At 40.9% G+C, this 23,306-nt stretch overlaps 2 protein-coding genes across 5 annotated transcripts in view; one reads left to right on the top strand and one right to left on the bottom strand.

Moving 5' to 3' along the window:
• Positions 1–4,070, top strand: part of vrk2 (VRK serine/threonine kinase 2) — an 18,077-nt gene extending 14,007 nt beyond the window's left edge. The window contains exons 12-14 of one of the 3 annotated variants that reach the window (XM_014988678.2): positions 275–424; positions 1,111–1,302; positions 1,502–4,070. In XM_014988678.2, the coding sequence (XP_014844164.2) occupies positions 275–424; positions 1,111–1,302; positions 1,502–1,852 (693 nt within the window). In that variant the 3' untranslated portion in view covers positions 1,853–4,070. The remainder of the gene's footprint in view (positions 1–274; positions 425–1,110; positions 1,303–1,501) is intronic. The other 2 variants (XM_014988679.2, XM_088013095.1) reach the window with 2 other exon arrangements.
• Positions 1,423–23,164, bottom strand: fancl (FA complementation group L). 2 transcript variants are annotated; one of them, XM_014988683.2, is made up of 14 exons: positions 22,860–23,161; positions 22,360–22,418; positions 22,183–22,243; positions 21,723–21,779; positions 21,405–21,502; positions 16,298–16,394; positions 14,101–14,169; positions 9,103–9,253; positions 8,677–8,760; positions 6,496–6,541; positions 5,081–5,162; positions 4,231–4,347; positions 2,156–2,227; positions 1,423–1,915 (listed from the first exon to the last, which is right to left on the bottom strand). In XM_014988683.2, exons 1-14 carry the CDS (start codon positions 22,944–22,946, stop codon positions 1,880–1,882), a joined length of 1,116 nt encoding a protein of 371 aa, XP_014844169.2. In that variant the 5' UTR covers positions 22,947–23,161; the 3' UTR covers positions 1,423–1,879. The 2 variants fall into 2 exon arrangements, with proteins under 2 accessions (XP_014844169.2, XP_014844167.2); XM_014988681.2 differs by lacking the exon at positions 1,423–1,915 and having other exon boundaries at positions 2,003–2,227; positions 22,860–23,164.
• Positions 23,165–23,306: the final 142 nt, after the last annotated feature.

The raw sequence follows: 23,306 nt of genomic DNA on the forward strand, positions 1-23,306 counted from the left end.
AATTTCCTCTCCTCTCCTTGTGTCATTTCATTTCCATGCTAAAGTGCTGGCCAGTTTGATCCCTTGTTAAACACAAGTGGCCATTTACTGACGCTTTAGCGAGGAGAGGAAATGTCAGCGGAGATAAAGGCCACAGAATCGTCTGCCATTACTGTTGGATAAATATGACTCTTTTATGGGCGATCACAGTTTGAACGTGAAGGAGTGTTGCTGAAAGCCAAGTTGAAGAAAGTTGCAAACTCCATTTGTATTAATATTTCAACTCTTCTTGAAGCAGCAGAAAGGAGGAACAGCCAGAGGGCCCTGCAGAGTCAAGCTGGTGACTCCAGAGCTGGGCGAGGAAGAACTGGAGAGCCCAAAGCCCAAACCGGTGTCAGCGCGCTACATAAGAGGCCCACCCCTGACTAAACCCGAGTCCAGTAAGGTAAGCGAGAAACAGACACCTGACTGTTTTGCAATCATTGATTACATTGTGCCACAATCAATTCGATTGGATTGTTAGGTTCTTGACACCCAGCTCTACACGATACGCTGTATTGTGGACCCTTAAAAGTTCATCCGTTTCTTAACCAAAGTGGCAACTGTTTTTTGCGTCTCCAAAATTTTATCATGTAGGAAAGTTGTTTAATTTTGAAACATGAAGATTTTTTTAAAGTAAGAAAGAAGGTGAAGTTATGCAGTGAATGAAACCAAATTAAAATGGGGACAACTGCATTGAGGACAGTAGCGTCTGCATGTGGCGAATTTGACTGGCCAGTCTTGATGGTCATTGTCCATTTAACCCGAGGCACAAGCAGAGGTCAGATGTTCATAAACAGCGTAGAACTCGACTACAAATCTTTTCTACAGTTGCACAAATAGTAATTACTCGGCGACTGTACTTCAGTGTTTTGGCTTTTTAAAGGGAAACTGAACGAAAGCCATAGACCCAACTGGACTCTGCATGTTTATTTACACCAAAAACCAGTGATCACTTCAGCAGCAGCTGAACCTATTCATCAAACCGTTTACCGGCTGCTTTAACAGAGAAGGAGTCGAGTGAAATGAATCTGGAGTCGGATTTTACATGTAAAACACTAAAAACCTGCCGTTTCTCCCCTTTCCTCCAAGAAGAAAGAGGGTTCTCCTGTTGGAAAGTATTTACTGAGGTCGAGGCCCGCACGTAGGTATGAAGAAAAAGAAGACAGTGAGGAGGAGGAAGATGAGGACGATGAGGAGGATGAGGAGGATGACAGACCCAAACGTATTCCTGCATGCTACCTGAGAGGTCCTCCCATTGGCCCTGGAGATCAGCCCAAACAGGTGTGAGGCCTGAAGGCTCACCGCCAAACGGCTTTTTGAGACTTTCCTGAATCATTTTTTTTAGACGACCGTTCCACACTACATCTTTAAATGACTCTTGAACTCAATCAGAGATACAAATTGATCCCAAAATCTATTTTTATTTTTGTTAGCTGTAAAAAAAACATATATATACATATTCATAAAATTCTTTTAACAGAGAACTAAATCCAAAAGACCCGACAACAAAACAGACGAGCAGACCAGGACCATGGCGAGACGGGAACATCAACGCAGCCTCCATGGCGGGGCACGGTGTGACAGGGAGAGACAGATGCATGATGGGGATTGCAGAGAATGCTGGGATGAAAGGCCGCATCAGAACGGAGGGCGGTACTGCCACATCCATTCAAAGCAGAGCCAGATCATGTCAGAGTGCAAACCTGCCACCGTGCAGAGAAACTCCTGGAAGTCCAGGTTTGTCTGTGTGGGATTCATCCTTCTGGTGGGAGCTGCCTTTCTGTTCGCCGAAGTCCGGTTCAATAGCATAAGCGATTTATTAAGCAGGTAGAAGGTCATTATCTTTTTGTGCTGCTCCTCAGGTCTTCTGGGCGGCCATTTTCACTGTAATAGGCTGAAATACAAAGATGAGCATCAGGTTGTTGTAGTTAATGAATTATCTGTAAAGTTGAAAGAAAAAAAAAATCTCCTGCACAAATCACTAGAACTCTGACTCAGTTCTAGCTATCAAGCTGCGTGTGAAGGCACTTTGAGAAGACAAGGCCAGATGATGAATGGATCCATACGAGTAGCTGCTGAATATGCATGCGGCGCTGAGGCCGGGCCTTTGTGTCAGCTGCCTGCGTCCACGTACCTTACTGCAGTAAGGACACTCTCCAAAAACAAGGTTGAAGCTCTGCCTGCTGGAGGGGAGCACTCGCAGCCACTGGAGGGAAGAAAAGGCTCGTTGATCTCATCATCACCTTGGACATGGTGACATTAACATGTTTCTACTCTTTTATATGAATATCATTCTGCGTAATACAGTTTAGAGGGCTTTTCAAAGAACAAGGGCTCCTCCTGCCACCTTTCACCACATCAGAGAAGCAGAATTTGAGTAAAAAGCAGAGGAAATACAATCGAGAGTTTATTCTTCTATGCTTTGAAGTCGCACCAGTCTACCCGAGTGATGCCTCTTCACTTCTGAAGACTGAACTTCAACATTAGGTGGCAAACTGACTAAAAGCTGCCAAAAAAAACCCCAAAAAACAACTGCTGTGGTCCTCAACAGTTTATCTTTTACACTGACCTTCTGTGCCTACAGCTTCTGGTTATACTTAGAACACTGGAAACATTGGTATATATTACTGGGTTGAACAGTGAGTATTAGCTGCTATTAGACGTGTGCCGATCGATCGGCCACCGATCATAATCGTCCGATTTCGGTGAAAAAGTGTATGATCTGTGATCGCCGATCACTGTGTCGTGTTGCCAATCACACAAACCGATTGGCTGTATCTCAGTTCGCAGCCTTCGGGTGCAGCTGATCTCCTCTTTCCTTCACGCTGCGAAAGCGCGCAGCAGCAAATCCTAAGCGATGTCACATGGAACTTCAACGCTCAGAGTTGAAGTTCCACGTTTGAAAATTACCTCGGGGGTGAAGCACGTCAAAATGCATCGACACAACAAATCTAATATGACATTTAAGACACTTGATGGAGTTTGGCTGCATCGAGGCTCACTGCAGATCAGACAGCAGGTAAAGCAGTGCAGAAAGCTAAAAAAAAAAATGACCAAGAAAAAAGTTAAAGTCCACCGCGCCGCACTACTGGTAGTAATATTTCATAGATGTAGCGCCGCTCAACCTCCACCTGGACTGAACTCTCACACCGAACGTCTGCTTAAAGCTGCAGCATGTAACTTAGACAAACAAAAGATTTGACATATGCATTAAAACTTTCACTATGTCCTAACATGAGACAGATAATCTCTGAAAGAAGAAAATAATAATCGAGCTCCTTTGCCTCTTTCCTGTGTTCTGCAGAATTGCTCAGCTCAGTCAGAAACGGCCAATCAGGACCAGCACCAAACAATCAGCCGTGCTCTCAGGAAGTTTTCATTTAGTAACTCTGGATTGTTTATTTTGATGCAACCTGCATTTAACTTTGAGTGAATGTCTCCTTTTTTGTTGACATTATTTGATAGGGGCAGAGTTGCAACATTTATTTGACTAACGGCGATAATTTAGGGTACAGAGAGCTTTACTGTTAAATATTATTTTACTGATTGCAGTGACTTAACAGCTGCTGTATTGTGCCTGCAAGTATTTTTCATGTTTATGTCAAAATTAGGTGAATATATTAGCAGATCATTTTTTTAATTTTGCCAGATCACATTGTAGCATTTATACCTTATACAAAAAATTAACAGCCAATCCAGATTATCGGCAGCGATGGGTGATCGGAATCCTAGGAAAACCTGATCGGAGTATCCTTAGCTGCTAGTGATGCCATTACTGTGGACTGAGTCATGTCCACAAAACCATACTGTTCCACTATGAGCATTCATCTGTCACACAAATGGTTGTAACGCCCTCATTTACTATCAAATTGCTACAAAATGACTTAAATTAAAGCTCAGAAAATAGCCGATGTTTTGATTAGTAAAATATGAAACCATCTATAAGCCTTGACATTCTCAGTATTTCAGCAACAATTATTGTAAAAACCAGGTGAATGTATCTCTATTTTTGTTTAAATACATAATAAATTGAAACTTCTGCAACCAAATATTGTTTTAAGTCTTTGCATCCCAGTAAAATGTGTTAACATTTGTGGCCGCAATGCGACAAAATGAGGAAAAGTTTTGAGTATGAAGATTTTGTGCAAGGCGTTCTAAATCCAGGAGTTAGTGAACCTTATTGGTGATGGAGTCGATCTGTTTCCATACCTCATAGAGACAGGCCTGATGGAACGGCTGGCCACAGCGGGGGTCATTACACACTTGATCGGGGATGGCGTCTTCAAGCCGATAGGAGTAACAGATGCCGCACTCCACATTGAAACTCTGCAAACACACACACACACAAATCCAGAAACATCCAGTGGCACTTTCTAAAATGTTCTGGTCACTCATGGAGTCTCTGAGCACCAACATGCTAAATCAACCTCCGAGCATCACCTGCAACTCCCACTCTGCACTCTGTTGCTGCTCCACTATCACACCTTCAGTGCACTCTCTCTTTGCATTTCTGCGTAATGAGAAGCTTCTGTTTTTGTTTTTTTCCCCCCTCTTCCCCTGGAGCCATCCATTAAGAGAGAGGATGGCAGGTTTAAAAAAAAAAATCAACATCTGGTCAACCCAACTTTTTTGCACTCCTCTGAATGTTAATGAAGCTGAGGCATTAATCACCGTGGCGACAGCAGATAAACACAACGCCCTTTCAACCCATTCGCAGAGAAGGGAGGGGAAGGAATGATTTTTTTTCTTTAAAAAAACGGAGAGATAAATGGTTTTGCGTGATTAAAGCGGTTTGATAGTGAACAGAATTCTGCCATCTTTGTTATTCTAATGATCTTATCTGTAAACAACCCAATTAAAGGAGCAGTTGTGCCCACCTTTAAAAGAGAATAAATAAATAAATAAAAAAACATGGAGAGAAAAATATGGAAATGATGGAAAGAAAAAAGCAGTTGTGTACATCCGCCCGCTTAAAAGTTGAACATGCACAGCTCCTGGAGCTAATCCTGATGAGAACGGACATGTTTGAAATGGAAAAGGGTGCATCTGTGTGACATACAGATTTTTCGTGGGTGGCCGGTGACGGGAATTCGATCTCCAAAACATCCCGGAGGTTGTTCAAGACGCTGGAGTCCGGGTTCCTGCCAGCAAACCACAGACAGCTCCTTCACACACTAATTAACCACATGCAAATGAGCCTGCAAAGACACTGAGGGATGATTAGGACACTTTCACCACTGCTACACAACAAGGGGGAGAAAAAAATGGAAAGGCTGCAAAGCATTGGTTTGTTCACACAGAGGGAGGGAGAACTTCCTGAGCTCTGGAGCAAATGCTGCAACCTGTGGTGAAATTAGAATCGAAATGAGGAGTAATCATCTTTTCTTTGCCTAAAACCCGGAGGGATGATCAGATTCTCTCCAAGCAGCTGAACTGGTTCCCACTTCAGCAACGACATGGCTTCTGGAGCGTCCCGTAAAATCCCGTGAAACACAGAAGTGGCCCCGTCTCACAGGGGCGTCTTAAATGAAAATCTATAATTTATTTCTCAGCAAAATAAGCAAAAATAAAGTTTGAAAAATCCTATGAGTACATTGGTTGATCAAGTCAACATTTATCTTTTCTTTTTATTATTCCTGCAAATCATGAAACTCCTGAGCAAATTAAGATAAACTCAAATCAATAATACTTTTGGAAAAATCTGGATTAATCTAAAATTAGTGTAAGTTTCATTAAAATAGTTATGTCAGTGCTTTGTTTGGCAGCTAAACTGAACCCAGAACACCCAAACAACCTGGGGTCCAGTTTGAGACCCACATATAAAAATAATGGCAAGGTGCTGTTTGGATTTTCAAGTGAATGTGGGTTTATCAAAATGATTGATAAGTTGTACAAAAACTCAAGCTCAGATGTTCTGTGAGTTTTTTTTTCCATAATTACTCAGACCTGGAAAACAATAAAATCAAATTACATAATTTTCAAGACTGCCTTAGAAATCTGGATATAATGTAGGCCTGAGCAATAAATCAATAATAATATACTGTAATGGACATGTGTTCAATATCAATAGATAATATGTCAGATAGAATTTCACTGAACTCTGAGTCAGAACCGCACAGCATTCTGGGAGATGTAGGCAGAGGTAAGGAAGATTGGTGGCATCAACTAACTCGCTCACTTTTTGGTTACCTAGCAACGACCTGTTGAATAACTTAGTGCTGCATTTTAAGGTTTTACCACCGTGCCTTATAACTGCCTCAAATAAAAGCATGGAGTGAAAACTGGATAAAACAGGAAATGTGAGGAAAGTTTGGCAGTATTTCAGATTTTTAAAACAAAGAACTGATCGATAATTATCAGTCGACTAATATGAGACACTTATTGTATAAGTGTGCCCAGCCCTAAGTGATACATAGATTAGTACAGACAGCACACAACGACGTGGAGGACGAACGATTGTGTCGTCAAACTCACCACATGTGCATGTTGGCGTTCAGTTTATTCCTCAGCGGCGTCACCACTGCAACAACAGAACAAAAGGTCGGACTTGGTTCTGGATGTGAATTCTGATAACAGCTTTAAATTTAAGCTGAAGTTTGTCATCACAGATTCAAAGCACCTGCAGATCCTCCAGGATCGTCTGGAAGCCCCCTGAGAAAAAAACTAAGTTAGTCTGTCTCAAAAGAGCAGCCCTTTGCCCCCCCGTCTGACGGCGCCTCTATTGTCACATGTGAACCCTCGCCGCTTCCAGCTCCGCGGGGAGCGCCGTCTCCGTGCACCGCTCATCACTTTCATATTTGTTTTTCCTACATGCAAAAAGCAATATTTCTGGGCGACCTTCCGTATTCGAGGGTCGCCGCCCGCCTCTCGTCTCGGCGGCTGAAGTGTGCGTGTGTTTAATATCTTTAGAGTCGCATTGCTAGGCAACAGGCGAGGAGTTGCACGACCTTGGGCTGACAGAAACAATGGTCGACAATTGACGTAGGCTTGAATAGAAAGCAGAGGCTCAAAGCTCGGCCCGGCCGGCTGTGGTGAGTGAGAGACCAGGAAGCAGGTGGTTTGATACGGCGGCACACAGCGACCAACACCAGCAATTTGGCTGAAGACAAGTGGAGATCAGAAGAAGAAGTTGTTTTTTCCATTTCCTCTAAGCGGTAAAAAACAAAAAACTGGTTTACTCTCTGAAGCCATCCTTAATGGGTGATTACCACCCATAAAAAGACACTGATTAAAATCATAAGGGTTAAAGGTAGCGTTCTTTTGTAAGATCAGTCATTTTACGAAGCGACTTTCTAAAATGAAGTTTAAGTGACGTTAATCCTTTACTTATGAAAGAAGTATAGTTTCATACAGTGAATTAATAACACTGAACACAAGGACGATTACAAATTCAAACTTCTATCACCTGGAAAACACTTCGAAGATTAAAGGACTAAAGTTCTATCTAGATCTAGAGAAACCTCATCCAAGAGTTCATCTTTAGTCGCATGGATTACTGCAACAGCTGCGGCTGATCCAGAACGCTGCCCAGTTCTGAAGTCCTTACAACGGCTCCCTGCAGCTCAGAGAATAGATTTAAAATAGTTCTGTTAGTTTATAAATCGTTGAATGGTTTAGCACCAAATTAAAGATCTGCTGCTGTTGTATCAAACATGGAGAAGCATCATTCAGCTTCTACTCACCACAAATCTGGAACAAACTTCCAGAAAACTGCAAAACTGTCAAAACACCGAGTTTCTTTAATTTAAGGCCTTAATAACTGGAATATCATAAATTCTAGTCTAGATTGCAACTTTTCATTACTTGTCTTTATTCTCCCACTGTGATATAATGTTTCTTTTTTTGCTTAATTGCGTCATGTTTTCATCATGTAAAGATTTTTGAACTGCTTTGTGGTTAATAAGCACAAATAAACTTGACTAATTATTTAAGCACCTCACCTCACACAGGAAGCAAAAACATGCAACCCGGTTTTAGTGATTGAGCTTTTTAAATATTTATAATCAAGAAAAAGGTACAAAAAAATAACAACTCACAAAACAATAACTGGAGCAGATTAACATGACACCAAATCTTTTTTTTTTCTCTTTTTTTTGTGCAGCAGTTAATAACTTACTGATGTTCATTTTTATTACAGATTTTGCTTTTGCTGATTTATATGGGCTGCCTCTTTCCTAAATCAAAAATAAAAGTCAATTAATTATTCAATTATTTTGATGCTACAGGTTAAAATTCATATATTGACAATTTTCATAAATATTTTCTATATGCATCTAGACATTTTTTTTGTTGTTTTTAAAATATAATTGCTGCAGAACCAGAAAAAAAAAAGCAAAACAAAAAAAAAAAAAAACACTTCTGAAGACAGGAGTGTTATTAAACATGGCAGGTGTAACTAGGCTCTTTTCTCCCTGAGTTTTGCTTCCAAGGCACAGACCCCTCTGAAGGAAGCTGTGACGTTCGGTATGCTGCATGACCTCCAGGCAGCAGCAGTCACCTATTTATAGTTCCCTGCAAACTGAATCATAATGAGAGGATGCTTCATGCTTTAATACATTGTGTCAGTTGTTGGGGTGTAATGCAGTAGATAAACTTGTGTGCATGCTGTGAATTCCTGACTTAGAAGTGGAACTGTGTCTGTGGGCTCCTACCCACCATGATCGGCTCCCAGCAGGCAGCACTCTGGCAGCATCTTCGGGTGCCGCGGATCCACCTCCACCTTGATGGACACGTTGTTTCCTGCACACATTCACAGTCAAAAACACTTTATAGATCCCAAAGGGAAATTAAATAATAATTAGATGTGGGGCTGATGGGGAAGGGGTGTGTAATTCAGCCGCATGATCCCACTTCACGTGGGTTTAAAGAGTCGGCGTCCCGTCCACTGACTGTGAAAAAGTATGGAGCAAAGAAGAAGTTGCTTCTTATGACGTCACAACCAAATCAAAATCTTTCTACTGAAATCAGAGAAATAATATCCTAACTCCCTTTAATCTATTCATATTTACAGCAATAGCAGTTCATTGCTTTTACTTTTAGTTTCCATCAACAAAATATCAGCTGCGTCGACGCAAACTTTACCTATGGCGATCCGCCTCATTGTGTCGGAACGGCTGGGCTTCTCCGGCTCTAGAACCCAGGTCTTCCCGTCGATCTCATCCAGGACGTCCCAGAAGTCCGTCAGGGACTCCAGAACCAGCAGGAACTGACTGTGGAGCTGCTCCAGAGAACTCTGCGAAGGCAGAAACAGCATCAGGGTCAGCGACAAAGTGCTGCATTCTGCTTTTAAATGGACATTACTGAGAGCCAGGCCATCAACTGAAACATTATCCACAACCAAACCCATCAAAGTAAACAAGAAAAACTGGACCGAATATGTACAAGTGAGGATTTAGTCAAAGTTAAACACAGAGGTGTGGGTTGGTGCAAAAAGCGTCCGCCGTGACATTTTCAGATTGAGAGGAAAGAGAGCGTTTAAAACCAATCGGTTAAAAACTGCAGCAACTCAAGCTGCAATAAGCACGCTCGCATAAACACGAGCTCTCAAAGCAAAGAAAGAGACGCTGATAGAGGTGCGGGAGAGCAATGCAGATGGAAGGAGAGGGAAAAAAAATTAGGGGAAAAAATGAACCAAAAATTATGGGTCATTGTGCCAGCACAGTGCACACAATTAAGCTTCGTCCAGGTGCTGAGAGCCTCAGCAATTACAGCCCAATTAATGCCAGCGCTATGACTACAGTTAGAGCCCAGGATAACTACTCCAGGCCCGGTTCAGCTGTTACTTAAATTCCTGCTCGATCAGAGAAGAACCTGAGTGAGAGCTGAAGGCTGCAGAGGATAAAAGGAGTGGAGTCGGAGCCGAGCGTTGCTCCTTGGCTGTCTCAATCAGTTCTCTTTATCTATGTATGATGTCTCTCCCTGACCTCCATTCAGCTCTGAGAGCAGAAATGCTGAAGATGCAGTTACATCGCTCTGCTTTTAACCTGATTCAACTATTCATCTCCTCGCCGGTAACCTCAGAAGCAGTTTTTCTTTTTTTTTTTTTTTAACAGAAATGTATCTAATGTACCGTATTTTCCGCACTATAAGGCGCACCTAAAAACCTTCAATTTCCTCAAAAGCCGACAGTGCGCCTTATAATCCGGTGCGCCTTATATATGGACCAATATTGAGCCACAACAGGTCCAGCAACGGACCTTACCACAGGGGCCGCGTTTCATTGGCTAATGCCCATTTTAGGTCACAGTGCAGCTACCACGTGCGTGACCGTCTCACAAACACAAGCTACAGTAGTAAACATATGCTAATGTACATTGTGGACCATCAAAACCATGAATGCCGACTTACCCAGCCTTGCAAGAACAATAGGCATCAGTGATCTTGTCCACAGCTATATTTATGCTGAGGGTGTGAGGATCTGCTGTTTTCCTCATCTATCGGTAGCTTTTAGCTGTGACGCGGAGGCATCCAGTGGCTCAAACACCTTGATGTTGTCCAAAAAAGATGACATGAACTTGTTGGTTCCCCTGTCCATTGCCGTGGCTGATATGTTGTGAAAATCCGGCAGAAATGCTACGCTAATTAACTCAGATCGAAATGAAAGACGTCATGTTTACACAGACATGCAGTAGGCTGCTTAAGCAGCCGCCAACTTCTTTTTCCCCCGTAGAAGAAGTAGTGCGCGGTGCATGCTGGGATAGTTGTCAGAACACTGGTTTGTTAATAAAGTTTGATAATACATTTAAAGGGGGGGAGGGGCAGGGGAAGAGAGACAGAGACTGCAGCGGCAGCTTGTCGGTTGGTCTGTGTTACCCAGAAAGCAGTTGGGCATAATATCGCAACACCAACACCGTGAGTGAAACAACGACTGGGCCAGCCTACTATATAAAGTACTCGGGGACCATTTCTTTATTAATGTGGATGTGTAATAATAGAGTATGAAGCGTCTATTCTATGCGCCTTATAATGCGGTGCGCCTAATGTATGAAAAAAGTCCTAAAATAGGCCATTCATTGAAGGTGCGCCTTATAATCCGGTGCGCCTTATAGTGCGGAAAATACGGTACTTAGAAACTAAAAATGAAACATAATAACTGTCAGTTATTGCATTGAATCATTTTCACCCCCCCCCCCAAAAAAAAAATACTAACGTACAACAGTGCGTTCAAAGTATTTGTCTGAATTTACTCTTTTGAGTGTAAAACTCTATTTATGTCTTAAATCTTTCCCCAGAGACAAGAAAACTCGCTCAACACTTAAATTAAGACAAAGTAAGAAATTTCATCACACCTGAACGTTTGGTTAAATGTAAATTGGTGGTTTAGATCATTTGGGGGTTCTGTTGTGAAGCTAAGAGCAGACAGTATCTAAACTCCAGTCGGTAGGTAGACAACTGGACATGGAATGAAATATAGAATAACAAATTCTTTTCTGTATTCGCTCTGAACTCATCCAGACGTAATGAAATATTTAAACTCGACACTTCCAGATTTTCTAGAGTCAGACTGTGGAGCCTTTGTTATCACATGTTTATTCACCATCTCTATCTTCAAATATGCAGTTTCTGGTGGTTGACATATGGTAGAACCTGCAAGCACAAAGGACATGAACAACAAACACACACACACACACACACACACGCACACACGCGAGTGCGCGCAGGTTTATTTCTCTTCCACATCTTGTTCCTTACAAATGCACTGAGTGGCACATCTTGGCCCTGTAACAGAGCAGGCAATAATTACTCATTCAAATGAACATGTCAGGGCTGCCGACAGACAGGCCCTTCCCCCTGCATGCACACACATAACACACAGAAAACACACACTTGGCAAAGTTAAGACCATGCACACACGCATATATGTATGCACACACAAACACACACACACACGCTTCATGTCGCAGAGTGGGAGAGATCCATCAACGGCCCAGCAGGCAGACAGACTCCATACGGTAGCGCTGTTCTAAGCTGCTCCTCACTGTACGCCTGCCATGTATCAGCTCTCACACACACACACGCACACGCACACACACACACACACACACATTTAGCTTCTCTTTCCTCTAACCCACCAACTCTCTGCCTCTCTGACTTCTTTTAACAGCTAATACTGACATATCTCAGCTCAGCTCTGCACTCCTCACTCTGCAATCAGGTTCTTGACTTTATTACACGCCAGGAAGAACAGTCCAGTTCAGTGCTCCGTCATAGTGTGTGTGTATGTGCGTGTGTCTGTAAGCGACACACAGACTCGGAGGCAGTGACAGAGATGAAAGAAGAAGGACGACAAACAACAATAACGAGGGAAGCACAGGGACACAAAGAGCCCACAGCTGGTTCTACATCAAAGCACCTTTACGGCAATTATAGCGGACTAAATTTGAGGGGCTAAAAGGAAAAGTGTTAATCGAGCAGGTGGAGACCCGCTTCGTTACATTATGACTCACAATGATTCAAGAATTTCTGTGGAGCTCCTCGTTTTCTCCTCCTAAAGGCCTCAATCCACGTAAGACTATGAGGGAGTGACGCTACATCAGATTGAAAATGACACATTTTTGGATAAGAACAACAAAGAAGAACATTTGTTGTTTCCATAAATAAATCTGTAAACACTTAGGCCCATTTCGCACCTAAATTTCAAGATTAAAAAACAAACACGGGGCTTGAGCTTTCCACTCTGACGTGAAGATGTGAGATACCCATAACCCATCTGTTGAACATTCATGGTGGTTAATTTGCCTTCACCGTTCAGTTGCAAAGACCAAGCCAGGTAAAAATCGGTGTAAATTTTGTCTCCCTTAAAATCGGGCTGTTGAGAAAGCACACACCTCCAGATTCCACCCACACTCAGCTGTGCTGCTGTCTAGGAGAATATTTGACTGAGAATAATTCATGGATTTCTGTAGCAGTACAGCTTACAAAACAAGACAGTGGACAATTTACTGCTATGTTTATAATTAAGACCAACACTGTAAAATCATTTAAAGGTTTAACGGATCAGAATCTAAAAAAAACACACATTTGTTCAGTTTTAACCAATTTAAGTATTACAAACTGTGAACTAACATCAGTTCAGATTCAAACAGCTGCTCAGTGTAGACTTAAAATATTTATTAGAAATATTTTTCATTCATGAATATGTTAAGAGTTTAACAAAACCAGGCCGGTTTCCAGTCCAGTCAGCGGGATCTTCTTCCCCTTTAGCAAAAACGCTCCCACATTCTCAGATTGGCACAGTTCTCAGTCCATTTTGACCCAGTTTTAGAGTATTAACAAGGTTTAGGAGGAATTTAGTCCACTGATTTTATTCAAGGTCAGGCCTTATACACAAAACCTGCCAAAACTGAAGAGTGGATGAACAAACACTGGATGGATGGTGGAATAAAAGAATGATGATGCTTTTACAGATGGACGGTTGCTACGCTTAGAGAAGGCAAGAAATATTTTTCCATGCTCTATTTTCATTTATATGGCCCGTTTCATTCTCCCATACAGGAACGTGTCCAGACTGAAACACTGATTTTGATCACATTCCATACTTTTCCAGACTTTATAAAGCTGTGAAAAAATGTCTGGTTCTGAGTTCTGGTCAGATCTGTACTTCCCATCTCTGCCACCGCCTGAAGCAAACAATGAGACTAACGAAACTCGTTCTCGCGTCTGTTCAGTACAAGTCTGAAGAAAAATCTACATTTCTAAATCTAAAATTTCTTAGATTGTCAATTCCTAATAGAAAAAAGAAAACCAAAAAAAACTAAACTACATGCAAGTTTAAAACAAAATGGTTTGGGTGATGTAATCACACAAAGTCATGAATGATCTGAGTGGTAATGTACACACTAATAATACTTTTCCCGTTTAAATTCAAGACATATTAGAAACAAAGTCATGTTATTTCATTAATTAGAAATTTATTTACCCGCACAGATTCTCATCACCCTCTATTTCATAATGGAGTGGATTCAGTAGAACTAACTATGGTCTGGTTAACCTGAAGGGATACTAAGAGGCGAGAAGGTATATTCAGAAAAATATCTCAGTCGTGTAACAGGTGGTCTACCTTTTGGCAGCAGTCCATACCTGTGGTGTCCAGGTGATGGTCAAAGGGACTGGCAGGTCAGCTGAACAGTCAGGAGCCTCTGCTGGATGCTGTGGACGCAGCAGACAGAGGCATCAGCCAGAAATACAAGGGACGGGTTTAGATCAAAACATGTTTGGGAATTAGAATGGCCCAGTCAAAGCTCAGATCTGATATGATGCATAAACTTTTAATAAGGTATTGGGAAACTTTGACAAATCCTGCTGGTTATTCTATTTGCTCTATCAGCTCTAAAGTTCAACAAATTTCCAGATTTTAGATATGGAAAACACATTGATATGTTACCGTTTTCAAATGATTCAGTAAAATAAATGCTATTCCACCTTTTCTTTATTAATTTAGAAAATGAAATTAAAATTTTTTATTTAATTTTCTAAATTAAATTTAATTTAATTTAATTTTAATTTAATTTAATTTAAATTTAAATCTTTCTGGCAGTCATTTTTAAGAACTAAGCAGAGTTAGCCCAGATTTAACAAGCTGGTAAAGCCAAAGTCGAATCTTTGGTAAACCGCCTCTGTTCACCTTCAACATTATGAAACTCTTTGTCCTTCCCCAGTCCTCCCTCACTCCCCAGTCGTCCAAGCCTCCACGCGTCCATGCCAGTGCCGCCTCTTCCAGAGCTGCGTCTGGTGAGGAATGACCTGGCGCTGGATCTGGGGGAGGCAGCTGGAGGCCGGGAGGTGCCAGAGGGCTGAGGAGGGCCAGGTGGGCACAGTGTGGGGTCTCACAGTCCTCCCTTATCCCCGGTGGACGTCATCCCAGCTTAGGTAAGCACCACCTCACCATGACACCGTGCCCACACTCTGCAACTCTGAGTTCCTTCCACTCCTGCTGCCCAACAGATGCCTTCGTTGACTTTGTGCACTAAGAAAACTTTTTGAAAACTATTGCGCTTTAAGCTTTAACCTATATTGTTATCCACGTTCAATTTTGCTGAAATTCAAATTAATGATATGAGGAGCTAGAAACTCAAAAAGAAATCTAGTTTTTAAAGTTTGGGACGACTTTTAAAGCTTCTAAACAAGTCATAGACAAATTCAAAGGCAGCGATACTGTTTTATCATAAAAAAAAAAAGAATCAAAGGATTTTTTTAGATTCTAATTTTTAAATACTGATTAAATCAAACCAAAACAGACATTAATGAAAAGAAATAGAGCTAAATGTGGATAATTCATCAACTCAAAATCACAATCAGCCAGCAAATAAAACTCAACCAATATGGTATTTAGAGCTAAATTATAGTTATCGTAACTAATTTATAAATATATACAATATTTTGGTTGCAATGGACTGCTTGGATGCTATATTTAGTGGTAAATTATGTTTCCCGTGCCATGCAGATCCTGCATGCCGATAATATATCTGACCTGCTGGATGGACTTTCACTGCACCTGTCGTTACATGATGCAGGTCACGTAACGACATAAAACACAACATAAAGCTGACAGACTGGACAAGGAGATCACAGGAGTAGCAACCAAGGAGCTACAGAAATCCACAGCTTAGTTGGGACTAAACAGACATTAGTCACTCATTCCACAACTCTAGCCTTTTTTGGAAAAGTTTGGCAGAATGGTTAAATTGTCGAAGGAAAGCCAAAGAAATCCCTGCTGTATTTTGGCAAAATGCTTGTAGGAGAGACACAACAACCATGTGGAAGACAGTGATCTGGTCAGAGACTAAAATCTGACCTTTCTTTAAAATCAGCATCCAAATTTATAAATGTGGTAAAAAAAATAAATAAAGAAAACTAAGCCTCTCTCTCTCTTTTGGCCAATGACTAAAGTGCAAAAATGAACTGAAATGAGAAATGAAATGAAAGCATTGACTGACAGCAGCAGTTATGCAGAGTAGTGTGAATTTATTGGTTTTCTCTGTGCACACAGGAAGGTTTCTCCGTCCTGCTGAGGTCTGTGAAGAGATGCATTATCTGAGTTACATCTCAGTCACAGCAGGTTATCGTGTCTCTCCACATCCTCTCCAGTCTGACCTACATTTAGGGGCACAGATGTAAATCACAGATTCCCTATCATCTAAATGAATGTTTCCCAGTATGCAGTTTTGGAGAAGTTGGCCTGTTGTGATTTGGACTCACTGCAGGTCGCCTGATGATGAGCAATTTTTGTTGGAGTGACAGCGATCAAGTTGCTGTAAAGTTGCTGCGAGTGGCCCACCTTTGACTTGAGTTTAACAGTGAGAGTGTGCTGCCTTCCAGAGGAGTCCTCGGCCCTCAGCTTCAGTGTTTGGAAGTCCATGTCTATGGAAAGCATCCTGAGGAAGGACAGAGCTAATTAGACCTTCGCTGATCTCAGTGCCCACTCTTGATGTGCATTTTTAGAGGCAGAGGACCCGAGGCTCACATGGAGACGTGGAGAAATTGTGACGAAGAAAGAGACTTGTGAAACTTGGGTGTAACCATAAACGTAATTTGATAACAGAAAATGCAATTTCACAAAAAAAAAAAAAACAACAAAAAAAACAAGCTATCCAAACTAACTGAGCTCTATGTGAAAACGTAATACCCCCTTAAACCTAATAACCCGATGTGCAATTATTACTCCAATAACACATCCAGCTTTTCTTGGTTCATCAGTCTTTTACATCGTTATGGATGAATGTTGTCCCACTACTGTTTGCAGAACTGGTTTAATTCACCCACAATAACGAGGGTTTTCAAGCATTGTAAACCTGTTTAAGGTGGAACACTCAGTTACGACAGCAGGAAGCAGAGCAGAATGTTAGAACCACAGTGACGCCACCTTGAGTGAGCACTACAGACAAGATCGATTCCTCGTGTGTTCTTGAGTTTGTTAAGATCAGGCAGGAAGTGTTTTTGCAGATCTTTTAGCCTACTCAATGTTGTTGGATGGTTTTTCTTTAAGAGCTTCTTTCATTCTGCAGGTCAGAGAATAATGAGGCCTGGGTGCGGCTAATGAAACTGAACTCAGCTGTCTAGGAATGTGGTTATAGCAGTTAGTTTTTGGTTTAACAAGGGAGGCGATTATACCTCCACACAGAGTTTAGCTGGTTTGGATAGCTTTTTTTTTTTTTTTACCTTGATACAAGAAATCAAAGCTGCTTTTTTGGGGGATTTATTAAGATTATGTTTATCTGGAGGGAAGAAGGGGATTTTGAATGGTTTCTCCACATTCTGTTTTCTTTTTTGAAATGTATACAGACCTAGAAAATACTTAAACTTCACACATGAGCAGGAAATAACTGAATAGGCCGCTAGGACAGGCACTTCACTTAGAAATGAACTGTCACTGTATTGCGGTGGCACTTATAGAAGTGGACTTAAACTGCCAGAAAATAATGTGTCTCTGGGTGACTTCAGCTTTTGGAGTCATCCTATAAATCAGACTCTTTTTCATGTCCTAAATTAAATCAATTAACAGGACAAAATGCTGATGTGGCGCAACCATTCACCAACACCGCTGTCAGATTTACGACATCACGACCGTTTCAACGAGTGATAACCAATCAGAAGTCCACCTCTGATCTACTGAGGTCTGAAGACAAAACACTGATCTGAGACAAAGCATCTACACAACCCTTGTCCAGATTTACAGTATATTACAATGGTGCTCTGTGATGAGGCTGACAGAGTTGTATATCTAGCCAAGATTTATAGAGCGGAGCGAGAGATAAGTGATGTTCAGACACACACTTAGGGACATGATGGAACGACGGGAGGCGCTGTCCATTTGGGTTCAGCTCATAAAAATGATCAGGCCTCTCACACTGAAAGCCACAGAGAAGGACAACAACAGCATCAACATGTCAAAGGCAAACAGAGTAACATCTTCAGGAAGTCCTCAAAACAGCCAGAAAGTATAAATGCATGTAACAGGCAACAAATACAAGTAGAAGTGAGCAAAATGGACTCAGAATTTTATTATGATATTTTGTGGTACTGTCATAATGATAAAAATAATGACGGAAATCTATTTACTACTTCATTTTTAGGTAACAGTATGGCTGTGACTGCATGGCACAGAAATCATAACGTCACAAACACACACAAAAAAAATTAAATTGGCTTCTTCAGGACCCAACTTAAGATGTTTGATTTGTATCACTAAGCTGCACACAGCAACAACTTTTGATCATATTTTCCAAAAATGGAGAAAATAATAAAAATAATTTTTTTTATCATGTCAGTTTTGTTATTTTATGTCTTAATAGCGTTAATTCAAATTTGTCAAGACAACAATAAATCAAAATTCTTATGATAAACGATGCAATAAATGCCCACCGCTACCTTCAACATCACTTCACAGATCAGAATAAAACTTAAAATGAAAACAATATGATGGATAATCAATTTTGTTTTCTTAATCCAGTGGTAGCATCATTCTGTTGGACTGTTTCACTATCAATAAAACCAGTACATTGAGCAAAGCAAATATAAATAGATAAATTAGGCTAGCATTAAGCTTCTGAAATGACATTCCCAAAACCTCCTCAAAAATTGGAAACTGGAGCTCAAGAGCCTGGCCTTTGCCAGCAAACCAACTCATTGAAAAATCTGAGCAACCTGGAGAAGAAAAGTTTAAATAATTATGTCAGTACTAAACCCCTCCGGATGAGTAAACGGCTGATTGCAACTGCATCAAAAATATCCACATGTTCATCTCCATTGCTACAGGGTCTCACACCCCAGAGACCAGGGACAAGCCGCCACCCCGTCTTAGCTATGATGGAATCAGCATGATAGTCCAACCTCTTGCTGGGAAGACTGATGAGAGCTTCCCATTTGCAACTCCGCAGCAATGTGAGCCACTTCTACACCATGCAAATTTGGGTGAGATTCGATATTGTACTCTGTGCATGTTGACAGTGTGATTCATGAATAGTGCGATCAACACTTTCTGTATGTTGGATCACAAAACACACATGTAAAATGCAAACAGAGGGCCGTGGCATGTACAAATGGAGGGGACAAGGAGAGATATGCACTAATTTTATACAGGATTAAGACGTGCAGATTCACGAGTCTGGCTCGTGGTGTTATTGTGGTAACCGGGACACCATCATTACTTAGAAATTGTAACCCGGGAATTCCCAGTACTATTAGAGATCATGTTTGTATTACAGGATTAGGGGGAGTAATTTATTAGCTGGCCTAATAATGTAAGAAAAACAAAGATGGAGGAAAAAAAGCTTGTGTTGGTAGACCTAGGAGGCCCAGCAAAAAAACACCAACACAGTGTGACGGAGTGATAACACCGCAGTCGGAAGACGTGAAGTAAGCCCTGCACGTTCTCCAACAGGTTGTGAACACGGAGCACCAGCTGCGCCCATAATGAGCCCAGGAGCCATCAGGGCCATGTTTCTGGTGGAATCAAGTGATAGCAGCTGACCTACTTGACCCCATTTTCCATTAATTAGCGCATTTTTCGTCACAGGTTTGCCATTCGCAGCCTAACAAGATGACCAAACTAGGAAATGCCAAATAGAGGCACGTGGAGGGGAAGAGAAGACTCGCTTTACCTGGTCCAATCAGCAGGCACTATTACAGCTGAAACCCCCGGTGGCTATTAGCACGGCACATACCAATTAAGACGCTAAGCAAATCTCGAGTGCTTTAGAGATTGAGGCCCGCTGTGTATAATGCTTTCTAACCGTAACACCGCACTGAAAATGATGTCAGTCCCATTTCTAGCATTAAGCATACCTTCACCCCCCATCTCCTATTAAAACCTGAGAGTCTTCAATTAGAGGCATTTGCATTTTGCTAATATCATAATTGCAGTCGTGGTCATTAATAGGAAAGTGGAAAATGAGTGTGGTAGTCAAGGATTAATCCGAGCTGAGGGAGAACACATATCTTCCTGCTAACTGCCTTCTCCTGACGACGGTATTAGCCGGGCCCGTCAGCGCACGAGAGCTGAGCTTTATTAAAGGCGACCTGGATTTAACTGTAACTCAATAACTAAAAATAAGGAAGTCATTAAGAACCCCTCGTTAATGTGGCCATGTGTTGTTGAAAGCTACAGGAGAGGGAGGAAAAAAAAAAGACTGCTCCATTTAGCCACATGAGGCAGGGAGGTTTTCATCACCCCAACTTGATTCTACCTCTGGGGAATAAACAGGAAACTTGAAAAATGACGTTTTTGGAACTTTCCCTTCCACTGTTGGTTCAGATTCTTACACAGAGCTGATATGAGGATCGGTTAACAGAATATGCTCCATCAGCAAGCAATTCCACTGACAAATTGCTTCCACAGTGTCCTGGGACCATGTAAGTGGGAAATGGAACCATGTTAACATGCTTTTCATTAAGAAAAAAATAATTGTTTTGGTATTAGTTGGGTTCCTCTGTAAGCCAAAACAGTTATCTAAAGCAGAAATTAGGTACAAACTGATTCAGTGGAGTTTCCCACGTTTGCTCTGAAATACATTTCTCTGAAGCACCTGAAAACTAGACAATTACATTTTAATTGTTTTATTTTACAAAGTTATGCAAATGTAAATGTGTTTGGGTTGATACTTTAGTAATTTTTTAATTATTATTTCTTTTATTATTGGTATCTGCATGAATAAGGGGTTAGTTAGTTGATATCCACATGTTGCAGATTTTGGATAAATTGCAAACTCTGAGGCCATTAACATTCTACTGTTCTCCACATATAAACTACTGCTGGGTCAGAGCTTCTGTGTTTTTTGTGTATCTTCTCAAAAAACACTTGTTCACACTGAGCCACGGTCTGCTAGAGGTTTCTTCCTGTTAAAGGGGAGTTTTTACTCTCCACTGTCGCTACATGCATAATATTAAGCGATTATCTACTGTCAACCCCCAGCTCCTTGAGGAGCAGTGAATGCTGCAAGTCAATGACTCAATGCAATTTGCACTTTAACAAATACTTCTCATCTCAGATTATGTTTGCCCTAAATTACTATCAAATGCTTCTGGTGAAAATAAAATCTTCAGAGTATCGTAATTATACCCAATATTCCTGTTTGCAATATTCATCTAAGTTGCTTTTTTTGTTTGTTTTTTTTGTGTTTGTTTTAAATATACCATTCAACAAGAGTGGATACTCATTTGTCTCATTTAAAAAAAAAAACACCACATTTAATATTATCAGTACTCAAATAATATAATTGTGTAGTAAAATGATTGTCATGTAATTTTAACTTTGTTGCTTGAACAATTTCAGCCTCCACTGAAACTGTTCAATGGGAACATTTGTGTGTCTGTTAAATGATTGTTAAAGCTGAATGCTACGTTTGAGCGTTTTGTTAACATTCCTTTAATAATTTTTCTATACTTACTTATCCCACCCGACAGTCTCCATCTCAGATATGAGCTGGGAGTAATATCGAGGAGGCGGGACGGAGCGACCCTCGGGACATCGATTCAGAGCCACTTCCTGCAACAAACACGCAAAAAGAGCAAATCATACCGCTTCAAATTTATTGACCAAAATCATTTCACCACAAGCCAAACTGTATTAGATCCGCTTTCCTCTAAACCACTTTAATCAATTGAATTCTCATAGGATCATTTAATAACATAAAGAAACAATCTAAGGTCTACGTGTGCATCTTTTGCTCATAATTATACACATCACATGTCATCCTTGTCCTTACCAAGACGGTTTTCAACTCCAGAATGAAACCGCCAAGATCCACCGACTGCTGCAGCCTCTGTGAGAAAGACACCCTTGAATGAAGGTATAATGAAGTGACACCGTCTATTTTTGCTTTCCTTCAGCCAGCCGTTCAAATCAAACACAGTGTTTGTGATTAATGCGTGCTGCCACCCGTTTAAATAATTAATGATAGCTTAAAGGCTGTGAAAATAATGAACTTTGCAGCCCAGGGTGAAATATCAATCTCATCCAAATAACCCTGAGGGGCCCACGTAACAAATGCGGACATTTTCCAGGCAATGTTAATTAAACAGTGGGGGGAAGAAATAGAAGGGCACAAAGAAGGCAACATGACACGGCGATAAATACACAGGAAACGACAAGATATTAATCAGAGAAGACAGACACAACGTTTCACTTAATACCGTGATGCCACAAGCAACTGATTATACATTTACCTGCTTCACTATGTGCTCATATTCACGCAACAGGTGTTTCAGCTGCCAACAGCAGTGAAGCCTGCAGAGACAAAAGTTAGGAGCAAATGCAGCTTCTTTGGTTAGAAAAACACTCCCTATGAAATCAAGCTGGGCTTTAATGCAATTATTAATAAACCAAAGAGATCCTATTAGTACCTGGCCCGCTTCAGTTGGAGATCTGGAGGGAGGAGTATTCTTATTCTGAAGTCTCTTTCCTGGAGAAAACATACCTTATAAATGTAATGTGACGACAAAACCAACACAAAGTTAAGCATAACTGTGGAGTGGAAGGAAAAGAGTTCATGGTTTTCTTTTTTTTCACGAACAAAACAAAAATCTGAAATTGCAATTAATTTAAAACTAATTTATTTTGGGGAATCAGAGTAAAAGGCTTGAATACAGACTGCAACCGTTACAGATGAACTGTATGTTTCAACATGACCAAATAGAAGAGTAATGCAAACTTTAAGGGGACCTCACATCTTTCCATTACATTCTGTTGCTGCCATGATATTTGACGAGATCAATAAAACAATTGTAAACTCCTGGCATCCTGTTTACATTATTTAAGTGTTTTCAATGACGCAGATACTTAAACAGGTTGGACATTTGCTCTATCAAACCGAGAAAATAGATTTTTATGCGAGAATATCTACCTGTACGGTTATAAACCCATCATAGACTGTTTTCTTCTTGTTTAGAGGTAAAAGCAGCGGGTTATCGCGTAATAATAAGCTCTCCATTTAAGTTTATGCAACTTTCAGCTGTCGAAGAATATCAATGTCGAGTGTTTCGACGCAAACGTTAGTAATCCCACCCACGCATAATATCGGACGAACTTTCATTAATTGGGTGAGCTATGACAGGCTAATTTGCTATACTTCAAGTAATGTAGTTAAAAACATAAGAAAAGCCAAACCGATAGCAAAATATCCGCTTCCCGCCACCAAGAGCAAAACAGTACACGTCACCCAGTTGCCTTCGAGGGCCTTCGAAAAATATCGGAATTTACACTTAGTCGCAGTGTTACATTTTAACATTAAGGGTATTGATATTAATACAAATTTTTATATATTTAAAACTTGATAATGTTACAGAAAACA

This window comes from Poecilia mexicana, unplaced genomic scaffold, assembly GCF_051168715.1.
Source record: "Poecilia mexicana isolate PSO_F unplaced genomic scaffold, ASM5116871v1 scaffold_15, whole genome shotgun sequence".
In the NCBI taxonomy this organism is placed as follows: domain Eukaryota; kingdom Metazoa; phylum Chordata; class Actinopteri; order Cyprinodontiformes; family Poeciliidae; genus Poecilia; species Poecilia mexicana.